The sequence below is a fragment of the Lithobates pipiens genome, unplaced genomic scaffold (genome assembly GCF_037356315.1).
Source record: "Lithobates pipiens isolate NorthernLeopardFrog02 unplaced genomic scaffold, aLitPip1_a1.2 Scaffold_19, whole genome shotgun sequence".
Taxonomy (NCBI): domain Eukaryota; kingdom Metazoa; phylum Chordata; class Amphibia; order Anura; family Ranidae; genus Lithobates; species Lithobates pipiens.
In genome coordinates this window covers 243868568-243883426 of record NW_027507764.1, presented here as the reverse complement: position 1 = coordinate 243883426, position 14859 = coordinate 243868568, and the positions used below count along the sequence as shown (strand labels likewise).

Below are 14859 nucleotides of genomic sequence, written 5' to 3'. Positions count from 1 at the left end.
CACCTGAAGGTAGGCCTATAACCCACCAAGTAATTACTTGAGACTCTGTGTCCTATGATGTACTCCAAGAAAAATGGTTTTCAGGTAAGCTGTTTTAAAAATCCTATTTTTATATTTCCCAGTGTTGTTGACTGTAATCTCATGCAAGTCATCAATAAAAAACAAAATGGTTTGAAGGGCACAAGTTTGAGGTGTTGACTTGGCCTCCAAATTCTCAAGATTTCAATCCATCAACCATCCTTGAGGGTAGGGACCAATGTGAGTGTGCAAACTACAGGGATAGGGACAATTGTAGACACTCAGGTTGAACTGGATGTACTGCTGTCTTTATTCAACCTTACTAACTATGTAACTATCTGAGGTATGTGATAGAAAACAAGTCTGATCCATTAAGGCCCCACCTCTCAACTTACACGACTTAAAGGATCTAATACTGACAGCTTGGTATCAGATGCCATAGCATAATTTCAGTATGCTAATTAAAAATTTTAAATAAAGATTTTGCAAAAAAAAATTTGAGCATAATTTTGTATGCTAATGAAAAATTTTATATGAAGATTTTGCAAAAAAAAAATTTGCATTATTTTGAACTTTTAACTCACGGACGTGTTTTTTTTAATCAAAATAAAGTTCATTTTGCAGAAAAGTCAGTACAGGACATTATACAACAAATGCCGGGTGCAACAGGCACCACAATGTGTTAATAGGATATACAAAGTTTGTCTGACATACGTATCTAGGTATGCTGTCTGCTTTGCCTGGTTTCTTACACATAAGAACAATAGTTTGCACTTAGTCTCCAACCTTAGTCAGTAGGAATAATTGGTGCTGCGGTCTGTTTTTTTATTTATTTTTTATTGCGTCGTTGAGTCTAATCTCCGCAAGTGGAGGAGTCCTCTCTCCACCTATCCCAGATCTTATGACATTTTCCCTGGCATCCTCGGTGGGAATATAGGACTTTTTTTTTAGGGTAGTGAGAGGTTCACAGCCCTCTTCCATTGTTGGATTGTGGGTGGGTTAGGTCTAAGCCATAGCTGAGCTATTTGCATTCTGGCTGTGAAGAGAGTTTGTTGCATGAACATTGTAAGATATTTTTCCTCCTCAGGTAGGGGAAGGAGACAGAGTATACACTGATGTGGGCAGAGTGTTAGGGGGGAACCCATGTGGTTGTGGAGGAATTTGATAACCTGTGTCCAATATTGTTGGATGGGCGGGCAGAACCATATGAGGTGATAGAAGGTGCTATTGGCGTCGCCACATATGGGGCACACCAGGTCAGTATCGGCTTTATATTTGGAGAGTCAAGCAGGGGTGATGTACGACTTATGAAGGATGTAGAGGTAAGTCTGTCGGAGTTTAGGCAATACTTTTTGGGGCGTTGCTAAGATTTCCCTCCATTGTTCTTCCTCAATGTCCCCGAGGTCCGCCTGCCACTTTGTTTTAAGCTGGTATGCATGAGCTGTAGCTCTGGGGGTGAGACGTTGCGTGTATAGGAGGGAAATCAGTTTCTTGGGGTCGTCTCCGAGTACCATGTTTGTCAGGGTCACCGTTTCTAGTGGTGATGCGAGGTTTCCAAACTGAGACTGGACAGCATGGCGGACCTGGAGGTAGCGGAAGAGCATATAGTTGGGAAGATCAAATTCTTATTTAAGGGCCTGGAATGTTTTGATTGTGCGCCCAGTAAAAAGTTGGGATAGGTATACAACTCTCTTGATTATCCATAGCTTGTGGTCTGGTACTGTCAATAGTTCTGGGAGGAGGGGGTTTTCCCATAATGGTGTGTGGGCGTGCAAGAGGGGGGCCCCTGTGGTGGCATGTGCTATGTGCCAGATCTTGTTGTGATGCGTTAGCATGTGTTGTTTATCCCTTAGTCGTGAGAGGCCCTGGTGTCTGCAAAATAGTATTTGGGTAGGGTGGGCTACCACCTCCGTGGCCGTCATGCACACCAACGTGGAATATCTAGTTTTATCGTGGCTGTTGAAATAATAGAAGTGGGACAGTTGGGAGGCAAGGTAATATAGTGCCAGATTGGGAAGGGCAGTGCCGCCCAGATGAACTGGGCATTTAAGGGTCTGCTATGTCAGTTTGTGTCTGGAGGAGCACCATACAAATGTATTTCGGATAGATTCCATGTTTTTAAACATGCTGACTGGAACATAAAGAGGGGCATGCCAGAAAAGGTAAAGTACCTTGGGGAGAAGAATCATCTTCACTAGGTTAAGCCGACCCATGACCCTAAGAGGGAGTCTGGACCAAACCTGGGTTTTGCGTTTAAGGAGCTCAAATAGTGGTTCTAAATTTAATCGTGCATAGTCTGTAAGGGAGCGGGAGCATTGTACACCTAGATATTTGATTTGGTTTTAGGGGCAGTGACGTCTATGGGGAGAATTTGGGATTTGGACCAGTTTATCTGGGGTCCTGAGAAAGCACCAAAGCGTTGGATCAACTGGAGGGCTGCCGCCAGGGAGGGACCAGCGTCCTCCAGGTAGAGCAGCATATCATCAGCATAGAGGCTGATCACCTCTGTCACCTGACCCAGACGGAGGCCCCTAATGTCAAGGGGCGCTCTAATGGCGATAGCCAGGGGTTCCACAGCCAATGCATATAGCATGGGTGAGATGGGACAGCCTTGGTGGGTTCCTTGGGACAGTGAGAAGGAGCTAGATGTTTGCCCGTTCACCTGGATGTGAGCAGTGGTAGCTTGATAGAGAAGCTGGTGCCACTTGACAAATCTGGGGCCAAAGGCAAATCTGTGGAGGCATTCCCAGAGGTAGCTCCACTCTACTGAGTTGAATGCCTTGGTGGCATCAAGGCTAACTGCCAGCCTAGTGCCGGAATTGTCATGGGGGGCTTGGAGATTCATGAACCACCTTCTAAGGTTAAATGCCGTTTTCATGTTGGGCATGAAGCTGGTTTTATCGGCATGGATGAGGCTAAATATCACTTTGTTTAGTCTGAGAGCAAGGATTTTGGCCAATATTTTAACGTCCAATTGTAGGAGAGAAATGGGGCCGTATGATTCGGGATACAGAGGGTCCTTGCCTGGTTTCAGAATGAGAACAATTAGGGCTTCACTCATGGTGCATGGGAGTGTGCTGGTTTGGAATATGTGAGAGTATAATGCGGGCAGCCTGGGAAGTAGGGTTTCTTGGAATTGGGAGTAGAATTCTAGGGGAAGGCCGTCAGAGTCTGGGGCTTTGGACGGTGGCAAGCATGCTATAGCTTCTGCTATGCACTCTTCTGTAATGGGAGCTTAGAGGAGGTCCGTCAGAGTCTGTAAGGGTGGGGAAGTCTACGCCTTGCAGAAGGGCCTGTAGCTTAGTCAGGGGGCAGTTGGCCCTAGAGGTATACAGGTCAGCATAGAAGCATTTGACCTCCTGGGCTACCAGTACTGGGTCTGTAAGGACGGTCCCCATTTCTGAATGGATTTGGATCACTACTGGGGGGCTGCGGTCTAGATGAGCCATATAGGCTAAAAGCTCTCCCGCCTGCTCTCCGTGTTCGTATATTTTTTGTTTGCTAAAAAAGTTGCCTTTCTTGGCTTGTTCAAAGTGCAAATGGTCTGTGAGTCTGGTTTGTAGGCGTAGTTTAGCTGAATTTGAGGCCGTGGGGATTGCAAGGAACACTTGCTCAAGAGAGTCCAGTGTTTCTTCAGCTTGTTTTAGGATATGTTTGGAGGAGGCTTTGTGTCTATTTATGCGGTTTGACAGTATCAGATATGGACCTGTTTAACTTCATGAAAGGACGTCACATTAATATAGAAGAAGTTTTTAAACAAAGCCCCAGTCCCAATTTAGATCTTGAAAGGCGTTTTAAACAATTGCAATTTGATATGGATAAGCAAATTAGGCTATGGTTATTTTGATAACTAAACCCAAACCAGAGTATAAGGGAGAAATGGCCTTTGTATCAGGTTTCAATAGACAATATAAACAAGTATGAAGCTAACATTGGGCCGTACTGTTAAAAGATAAGGATTTACTATCCTCAATCCCCTCCAGGCCTAAATTAATTTATAGGAGGGCTCCGGGGTTGAGGAATAGAATAGCTAGATGGCTCTGGCTTTAATTTCTATACTAGATGCAAAGCATGCAGAACGACAAGAAGACTAGTAACCTCTAAGAAAATTTCACAACTTCAATCCTTAATAACTAAAGAAAATTTTAAAATTAAGCCCCTTATCACATGTAATTAAGACCATGTCACCTACATACCGCAGTGCCCATGTTCCCTCCAATACGTAGGCCGAACCACTAGACAACTTAAAATTAGAATAGATGAGCATCTTAAAAATATTAAAAAAGGATTTCAAAATCATAGTGTTTCTAGACATTTTAAATTATACCACAACAGTGATCCCACACGTTTTTTTATGGAATAGACAAGATTTCTAAACGTTGGAGGGGAACACGCATAAAGAGAGAAATCTCTAACAATGAAACTAAGTGGGTATATAAATTGAGGACTATGCAACCATATGTTAGAACTAGACCTCGATTGTGTCTTGTCCAATGATTAATTAAAACCCTCCCTTTTATATTTGTGTGTGTGTATATATATATATATATATATATATATATATATATATATATATTTTTTTTTATATATATTAAAATTTTAAATAATTTAATTGTGCTATATAGGTGATGCCCGACTTTGTGGTATGGGGTAAAATTTCTTTTTAAGTTATGGAACTGTTGGATTATAAATATATGTCAAGCTCTGTATCGATAATTCTAATGTGCTGGCAAATGAGGAATGAATTTTTGTGTATAATTGGGTTTATACCACCACCTAGAGGCTATTTATGGACATATACAGGTTTTTTTTTTTTTGCATCAGTATATAGCACGCCGTGATCTCTCATCAACAAATTGTGGCAAGCTTTGCGCCCTTGTTGCTTTAGTTCCCTTCTACTTATCGCCACCATTTTGCCTGTTGGCAGTGCTACTTTCACATCACATGCAATCCTTTTTTCAACATTTTCCTCTATTTTATTCTTTATTTATTTTGTTAAAGTTTCGAAAAGTAAATGTATTACAAAAATATACTTCCTATTCCGTTTCCTTATATAACCCCATCCCCCCCCCCCGATCCCTCACCCCCTCCCTCCCCTCTCTCTCTCCGTCTCTCTCTCCCGCTCCCCCCCTCACCTCCCCTCGGATCCACTCATTCTGAGATATTCCCTTGTTTTCTTGAACTCCAACCATTTTCCCCATTTACTATAATAAGTTTCCACTTGGTCCCCTCTTCTAAATATTGATTCCTCCATTGATCTTAACCACTCTATTTTACCTAACCATTCCCTCGTAGATGGAGGTTCGGCAGTACCCCATCTTTGGGATCAGGCTTTTTGCGGCGATCAATAAGTGAGGAATCAATGAGTTTTTGTATTCCCCTAATGTTTTGTCAGTATCATGGAACAGACATGTCCACGGATCCTTCTTTACCTGTTCCCCTGTTATCCGGAAGATGTTTTCTATTATTTTCTCCCAATATGGGCCAATCTTACCACACTCCCACCAGATGTGTGCAAAAGTTCCCACCTTGTCGCAGCCCCTCCAGCATAATGCTGATATGTCTGCCCTTCTCTTATGCGCCCCTTATGGGACGATATACCATCTTGCCATTAGTTTAAATAACATCTCCACTGACATATTGTCCTTAGATATTGTGCCTGCTATTCTTAAAATCTTCTTTCTACGCTCCTTATCCCCCAGAGTACCCAACTCTTCTTCCCATTTTTTCAGGAATAGTGGTTCCCCTGGTTCCTTTTCCTCCTCTAGAATTTTATAAATTTTGGACATACTTTTTTTTTTTGCAGCTCGAGTCTGAAAGCATTCTCTCCATAGGTCTAAGATCTCCTTCTCCATGAAGTGGCCGAGGCAGAGTCTGAACAAAATGTTTAATTTGTGCATATCTCCAACTATCTAATTTCCTACATCCCCATCTTTGTCTTATTTCTCATAAAGTGCAAAATCTGTCCCCATTCATCACATCTTTCAACAAAATATCATCCTTTTTTGCCCATCTGGTAAAGTAAACAAATTCCTCCTTCCCTGGTTTAAAAAAACTTGTGTCCAATAAAGAAATTAAAGGTGAATTATACTGCCAGTGATTTAATTCTCCCACTTTATCCCATATTTTAAACAAATGAATAGTTAGTGGGTTGGTGCTACTCCCCAAGTCACGATAGTCCCGTGGTATCCAAATCCTTTTTCCTAGATTGACTCCGCTTTGTGTTTTCTCTATATTTACCCACCCTTTATCCCCTTTGTCATACACCCAATCCACCACTCGTGAAATTACTGCTGCCTGGTAATATCTTCTTCGGGGCAGCTAATCCCCCTCCTACTTTCCCCCTTTCTAGAGTCGCATAAGAAATCCTGGGATTCCTACGTCCCCATATATATTTTAAGGTTAGGGTTTTAAGTTTCGTAAAGAACTCCTGCGGAACTTTTATTGGGATCATTTGGAACACATATGTCAATTGTGGTAAAATAAACATTTTTAACGCGTTTACTCTCCCTATTAACGACAAGGGTTTATGTCTCATGCTTTTGATACATTCTTTAACCCTATTTAATATATCTGTATAATTGGCTGCGTATATAGATGACAATGTGGGTGTAATTCTAACGCCCAGATACCTCAGCTCTTCCCTACACCAGATAAAGGGGAAGGACCTCTGGAGTTCCTCTTGTTCTTTTTTAGGTACTGTTATGTTCAGAATTTCAGTTTTTGACATATTGATCTTAAAATTTGTCAACTTCCCATATCTGTGGATCTCCTTAATTATGTTTGGCAGAGTCACCTTGAGTTCTGAAACATAAAATAATATGTCATCTGCATACGCCTTATACTCCTCTCCGCCTATTCTCACCCCCCTTATATCTCCATTTTTCCTAATAGAGACCAGCAAGGGTTCCAAGGCCAATACAAACAGCATTGGAGACAGAGGACACCCCTGTCTAGTTCCATTATATAACTTTACTACCGGGGAGAGGTTACCGTTAATTTTAATTTTTGCCGTCGGGTGGGAATAAAATGCTTTTATCCATCGTAATGTTTTTTCTTTTAACCCCAAATATCCTAAGGTCTCAAACATGAAGCCCCAGTCTACCCTGTCAAATGCTTTTTCAGCATCCACAGATAACAGGGCGACTGGGGATCCGCTGCTTTCCACCCCATGAATCAGCATTAGGGTTTTAAGGCAATTATCCCTCCCCTCCCTGCCCGTAACAAACCCCGTTTGGTCACTATGGACCCATTGGGGTACCAATGGTTTCAGTCTTTCTGCTATCACTTTTGAGAATATCTTCACGTCCGTATTCAGAAGAGAGATTGGTCTGTAACTCCCAGGGGTTGTTGGGTCCTTCCCCTCCTTTAATATCAAAGTTATATAAGCCATCAATGCTTCTTCCCTCAAATCTTCCCCTTCTGCGACTGCGTTCATATACTCGCATAATTTGGGCGCCAGTATCTTTTCAAACTTTTTATAATATAGGATTGGAAACCCATCCGGACCTGGACTCTTCCCAATTGCCATTCCCCTTATTGCCCTCACCACCTCCTCTACCGTTACCGGTGCCTCTAACCTTTCCAGCTCATCCTCTGGGACTGTAGGGAGACCTATCCCTTTTAGGTACTCGATAGTATCCTCCTTGTTTCTACTTTTCTCCTTTCCCTGTCCTACCTTATATAGCTGGCTATAATAGCCATGAAAGACCGCCGCTATTTCAGGAGTGGAGTGCTTCATTTCCCCCTTTTCATTTTTTATTTTTGATATGAAGGACGCATTTCTTCTCTCCCGCACTACTCTCGCTAACCATTTCCCAGGTTTGTTCCCCTCCTGATATCTTATGCTCTCTGCCCAGTGGTTAACTCGCACCCTTTCCTTCTCCAAGAGTCCTTCTAATTCTAGCTTCTTATCTTTCAGCTCTACTTTCTCTGGGATCCATTTTGGTCTTGTTTGTTGCTCCAATTCCCAAAGCTCCTTATTTAAATCCTGTAGCCTGTTCCCCATTTCCTTTTTTTTCCCTGTCCCAATGCTTATTAAGATTCCTCGTATAAATGCTTTATGGGTCTCCCATATCGTACTCCTCGTAACCTCTGGGGAGTCATTTCTTATAAAGAACTCTTCTAGCTCTGTTTCAATTCTGCTTCTAGTCTCTGGGTCCTGTATCAACGCTTCATTTAATCTCCATGTCTCTCTTTTGGCCTGATCTGTTACTAGCTCCAGCTGTGCCATGACTGGAGCATGGTCGGACAAGGAGATAGATTTTATTACTGTATCTTTGAGTGCTGGGAGCATTTGATGTTCAATCAGAACATAATCAATTCGGGTGAATGTCCCATGCACCGATGAGTAGAAAGTATAGTCTCTGCTATTCGGATGTTTAATCCTCCAAGCATCAACTAACTGAAATTCTGAGAGCAAAGCTTTTATTTTTTTATATCTGAGCCCCGACGATCGAGGGGACCCCGCTGAGGAGTCCACCCGAGGGTCGACGCACATATTCAGATCCCCCGCCACTATCAATTTACCTTTTCTGAACTCTGCTAATAGGTCCAGGACCTTCCTTAAAAATTTATCTGGGTCCCTGTTTGGGGAGTATATGTTCGCAAAGGTTTATACTCCATCCGATATTCTTCCCCTTATGAACAAAAATCTCCCTTCCGGGTCGGCCATTTGTTTCTCAACTTCGAACCTGACACTTCTCTCAAAGCCTATTGCTACCCCCCTAGCGTAACATGTTGTAGAGTCGCCGTAAAACCATGTTGGGAACCTCCAAGACGTCAATCTCCCTTTAACCTCATGTGACATATGTGTTTCCTGCAGACAGATCACATTCGCTCCATACAATTCTAACTCCTTACTTACTCTGAATTTTTTTGGGGGAGTACTTATACCCCTCACATTATATGTTATCAATTTCAACCTTGTCATATCTCACTCCTCCCCTCCCCCTCCTCTCTCCCCCCGCCCCGCCGGGGGGGGGGCAACATCCACCCCCCCCCCCCCCCCCCCGCCGGAGGTCAGCATGGGGAGAGAGAGGAGGGGGAGACGAGAGAGCGCGAGAGAGAGTGCATAAGCCCTGTTTGAGAGAGAGATTACCCCCTATCCCACCCCCCCAGCATACTCAGGCTCACTTGTGGCTCTGCCAACACTGGGTCTCCTTCTAATTCGGGTTGGATTTCGGGTTGGGGGGAGGCCTCTCCTTTTCTCCCCAATTCTTCCCTTCTTTTGACCTTGTCTTCTTCTCGGGAGCTTACCCCCCCCCATCCTGGTGCGAGTTGGGCATAAGTCCTTAGGCTTTTCCACTCCCTGCCCTTCTCCCGTCTCCATAGTTTTACTAATGCCCGCACCTGATTTTCTTAATGTCTTCTGGCTGGGGGTTTCCTGGCTGCTTTCCATCGTACTTGTCTCCCCCACCAAATATCGTTGTATCCCCCCAGGGCTAGCAGGCCCCGTTCCCCCCCCTTTTATTCGTCTTCCCCCGCATTCTCCTTTTGTAACAAATTAACTCCAAGAACCAGGACCTTCCCTTTTTTTTCAAAGCCAATGTCCTTCTCCTTTCCTATAACTCTTGTGGGGTACGGATTGATTATGTCACTTTCCGGGAGCGGGGTACCTCAATCCCTTATGCCAGTATGCCAGCGGGCAGTGACAGTGCAGTTATTGAGCAGAGGACACCAGTCCAACTCGTCACCCAGGGCCCTGCGCCAGAATTCTCCCTCTTTTTTTTTTTTTTTTAGCCGCAGGTATAGGCCATAAGTCAACTCCAGCATTCACCACCTGTGTCTGCCCGCAGAGTTGCTGTCAAGAAGTGCTGGACAAACAATGGGCAAAAGGGTAGATAGTTGCAAATGAGCGCAAATCCACACTGCTATTTTATACCTCTGTATGAGACATGTATGTAAAGGAAAAAGAAAACTCCGCACTGCATTGCTGTTTATCTGTCCTTCAAATGTCCATCCATTCACCTCACACCACTTCTCACCCTGCAGGATTTATATCCAGCTGATCAGGCAGTGTTGGTAACAATCTGGTGGTCTAGTAGTGGGTGTCACATTAACAGCAGTCATTAGCAGACTTATATATATATACGCCTTACCACTTTCAAAGAAAAATCATTTCAGTAATAGTTTTTAGTCATTAACGATGACAAAATATCCGGCTGTCCGTCCCCCCTCCTTTCATCCACACAGATTGCTCACCTATCTGTTCCACTGCTCCTCCACTCTGTCACTGTTATCTAATCCATAACCTTACCGACATATGAGGGGGTAGAGATGTCCGTGCAGTCAGGCCGACTCTGTGGTTAGGGGGGGGGGGGGGGTGCAGAGCTCCGTACAGGGCCGCTGTCCTACCGCTGTATCCCTGCTTCACGGGGGAGCGCTCTCTGCCCGCTCTCTCTCCTGTCTTCGTCCGGAGCGTCCGCTCTACCTCGTGGAGGCGAACAGCTGACGGCGGGTGGGCGGAGCGGGCGATACAGGAGGCGTGAGGTGGGGGCTGCAGGGGAAGAGGATGCGAGCCGCTCCAGCGCCTGCTACGTGTCAGCGGCTCCTCCCATCTCCGGAGGATGGAATACTTGACGGGGACATATACAGGGTTTTTAAATGTGTTTGTATCAGTGATGACTTTCATGTAATTCTAAACAAACAAACAAATTTAACTTTGTTTTGTGCTGTTATTGGAGGTAATATATTTTGTAATATGGGATTTTGTGTTGATAATATGCAGCTGCATGTTGGTTGCCCATCGGACCGGCATTGAGGCTGCGCACAAAAACTACTAACACTAATTAAAATCTAGACTATAAATACTGTGGCTGTTAGTGACCATGTGCGCTTCCTGAAGACGTAACTCAGGAAACATACGTTGAGGCGGGACCTGGTCACGTTGTTTTATGCCACCTCCAGTCCCTCTGGTTGTCGTTTGGAGCCAGTGGAACGCACACCATCCGCGGAGGTGGGCGCAGGGTTGTTACAACACACCACACGATATGACAAGCCAGCAACCCCAGTGTCGGGACAGCTACTTTTAAATGTAAGGAGCCATTTAGCTACATTTTTATAATTTACTCTTAATAAACGTTATTACGCTATGGATGTTCTCCATTCTCTTTGTATATCCCGCATATATCCTTGAGGAGGAAGGTTCTCGCATATCTCCAATCCAATCCATGTGAGCAGGCACTATCCTGCATAAGCTTTGTTTGGCTATCTTTTTAATTAAAAGAGTAACATTTTTCTGGTAGGCAGATTACATATCCATTCACTTTAAGTGCTGACTTTCTAGGTTTGGTGAAGGATCACTTATTAATTTGTTGGAAGATATCATCACAGTTGGAAGTATTTAGTTGTTGGAGTCACATGAATACTATCTTCAATCTGTTTGGGACTCTATTAATAATATTTTAATATTTTTTTCACAATTGGTGTTGATATGGACAGTTGAACATTTTCATTATATATTAAGTATACACATGGATTGTTCTCGGTCACCATGTAGTGAAGAGATGATCAGGATGTTTGAAGGTGGAATTTCAATTAACCATAATATTAATATTTTGTAGAGTGAACTCTTTAAGGTATTTGAACATATATTTTAGCATCACACTTTAGCGCCCCCTATCCTACTTTATATGTCACCTGGAAGGTCTAGTTATGCAAACAAGGAGTCAGTTTACTATGTGTTCTATATTCATCAGTTTGCTTTAATGCAAACCAATCAACCATATTTTAAAATATTGCTAATAACTTTATTAGCCAGAAAACCCTTTTTGTTAGATGTTTTCATTCTGATATCACTTTGTACCTAATACCTCAATGTCCTTTACTTCAGAACACCACCTATGCTAAGCTCTTCATACCCATCACTCCCCAAGTAAAATTAAGACCTCATGCACATCAAAGATGGTAAACTGATGTTTTTGGCGTTTTTTTAAACGGCCCTTAAACTCCCCTCTATGCTATCCTGTGTGTCCATGCACACATGGACGTTTATTGAAGTTTATAAGCAGGGGAGTTTATGGGCTGTTGTCTGAATGCCCTAAAATTCTGTTCAAGAGCATAGAAATAACGCCGAAAACTGTGCATAAACGCTCATAAACGCGCTTTTATCAGCATTTAGTGTTTTTTACATTGCAGAACTGAATGTAAGCTGGGTGTAATTAAAAAAATGTTTTAATGTCTTGTGTTCATTGAGCCAAAAGCAATCAGGGTGCTTGGTGTGTGGCAGGGTGCAGGGGAAAGTTTGTAGCCTCTACCTTGGAAAAATCAAGACCAGGCTTTGGGGTTGGTGCCCATATAAATGTACTAGCTGACTAATTTTTCTTCTTTTACAACCATAATGCTGATAGCCATCTTGAAATTTCCCATGCATATTAATGTATCAAAATAATTTTAGCATTTCCCCCAGCATGTGACTAGATAGTGAAAGGCGAAGCAGCACACACATGAGATCATCACTTTGTTCTGTCCTTCTATTATCATTTTCTTTATTTGTATAATGTTTGTCTCTTTATACTGCCACTTCCTCTCTGTCTAATCTCTGCTGTACAGAGACCGCAAGTGGCTGACACCAAGTGAAATTCAGATACTTACACTGCTTTCATTTAAAATAATACTGTAAATGATATGTTGAATAAAATGAATTTGTGTATTTTGTATGAAGTTCCGTATTAAATATGTTTCAGAACTTTAAAAATGGCTAGACACATAATAAATTTTTTTTAAAGAGATTGTAAAGTCTTGTTTTAAAAAAAAAATAATGATAATAAATGTTATACTTATGCTCAGTACACACATTCAGAAAATTGTGTGAAAAATACTGATTTTGAAGCAATCTTATGCTAATCGGATCGTTGGTACAAAGCTTTTGAGAGGCAATCAGGACATTTCATCGGATATTATTTGAGTGGACATGCATGAGAAAATTTTTTGTATGATGTCAGATCATACAATTTTCATTTAATCAGTACAGCTGTCGTTCGAAAATGCAATACAAATGCATTACAACACAGGATAGTATTTCAGAATTTTTATTCTGTTGTATGAAAATTTTCATGACTTTAGTAAACTCTTCAGATTCGATCTGAGATTAGCATGCAAAAAAAAAAAACAGATGGTTATTCGTTCGATAATCTGATCCTGTGTATCAGCCATAACTTTTTCTATGCAGTTGGTTTTGCACAGAGCAGCCTAGATCCTCCTCGTCATGGGCTCCTCTTTGCTGCTCCTGGGCCCTCTTTCCTATCGAGTGCCCCCACAGCAAGCAGCTTTCTATGCGGGCACCTGAGCTGAGTCACAGATCTGTGTATCTATTTAGACATGAAGCCCGACCAAGCACCGTCCCACCCCCTCTCCTGATTTGCTAATTGACTTTGACAGCCGTGGGAGCCAATGGTGGTGCTGCTGTGTCTCAGCCAAACCGGAAGAGAGTCCCGGATGGCTAAGACACTTGTGCACAATAAGGGGTACTAGGGTGGCTGTTACACACACAGACAGAAGGGTTTTTTATCTTAATGCATAGAATGCATTAAGATAAAAAAAAACTTCTGCATTTACAACTTCTTTAAATACTCTGTGAGTTCAATAAGGCTTTATAACAGCCTGTGGGTTTGTGAATGGAAGTATGTGCCACAAATTTTCATTGTTGCCTGCCATTTACATACCGTCTTGTAATAAGCTAGACAAAACAGTACTTATCAATCTGTATCTGTGTGTTCTTTGTTTGATATTTCATTTTTCTTTGCAGGAATTCCTAAAATATTCCAGAAAAGCTTGTGTTGATGTTGCAGAATTGGAGGTATTTACTTTATTCTTTAATTTCCATTAATGCAGTTGAGATGAGTTGTATACGATTTAAGGTTTAAGCAGTTCCTGACCAGCTCACGCAGATATACTGTGGCAGAATGGCTCTCCTGGCTGAAATCCTCTGTGTGTGTGTGTATGTACCGTATATACTCGAGTATAGGCCGACCCGAATATAAGCCGAGGCCCCCAATTTACCCCCAAAAAAACTGGCAAACTTATTGACTCGTGTATAAGCCGAGGGTGAGACATGCCTGTCCATCCCTGTGTGTGTGTCTGTCCCTGTGTGTCCGTCCATCCCTGTGTGTGTGTGTGTCCATCCATCCATCCATCCCTGTGTGTGTGTGTCTCCATCCATCCATCCATCCATCCCTGTGTGTGTGTGTCCGTGTGTGTGTGTGTGTGTGTGTGTGTGTGTGTCCAGCCTACCTGTGTCCCGAGCCTCCGTCCCGTGCCTTGCCTCCTTGCCTCCGTCCCGTGCCTTGCCTCCTTGCCTCCGTCCCGTGCCGTGCCTTGCCTCCTTGCCTCCGTCCCGTGTCGTGTCGTGCCTTGCCTCCGTCCCGTCCCGTGCCGTGCCTTGCCTTGCCTCCGTCCCGTGCCTTGCCAGGATCGCCTCGGCGGCCATTCTAAAATTCAAAAGCCCCGCCTCCGCCTCCGCCTGTGATAGGCGGAACACTGAATTTCCCAGCAGCCTGTGTTCCGCCTATCACCGATATCGTCTCATCCTCGTACTACGGACGAGGATGAGACGATGTCCGTGATAGGCGGAACACAGGCTGCTGGGAAATTCAGTGTTCCGCCTATCACAGGCGGAGGCGGAGAAGGAGGCGCGGCTTTCAAATTGTAGTATGTCCGCCGTCTGTCTGCTCGATACGCTGATCGAGCAGTCAGACGGCGATGACTCGAGTATAAGCCGAGGGGGGCACTTTCAGCCTCAAAAAAGAGGCTGAAAATCTCGGCTTATACTCGAGTATATACGGTATATATATATATATATATATATATATATATATATATAATATTTATAGCACTGATCGC

The 14859-nt window shown here is 43.2% G+C and overlaps 1 protein-coding gene across 4 annotated transcripts in view; it reads left to right on the top strand.

Moving 5' to 3' along the window:
* The window catches only part of TRIO (trio Rho guanine nucleotide exchange factor), a 751422-nt gene that overhangs the window by 669787 nt on the left and 66776 nt on the right, over nt 1-14859 (top strand). For all 4 annotated transcript variants that reach the window (XM_077491869.1, XM_077491868.1, XM_077491871.1 and 1 more), the window contains exon 38: nt 13766-13816. In XM_077491869.1, coding sequence (XP_077347995.1) covers nt 13766-13816 — 51 coding nt within the window. The remainder of the gene's footprint in view (nt 1-13765; nt 13817-14859) is intronic.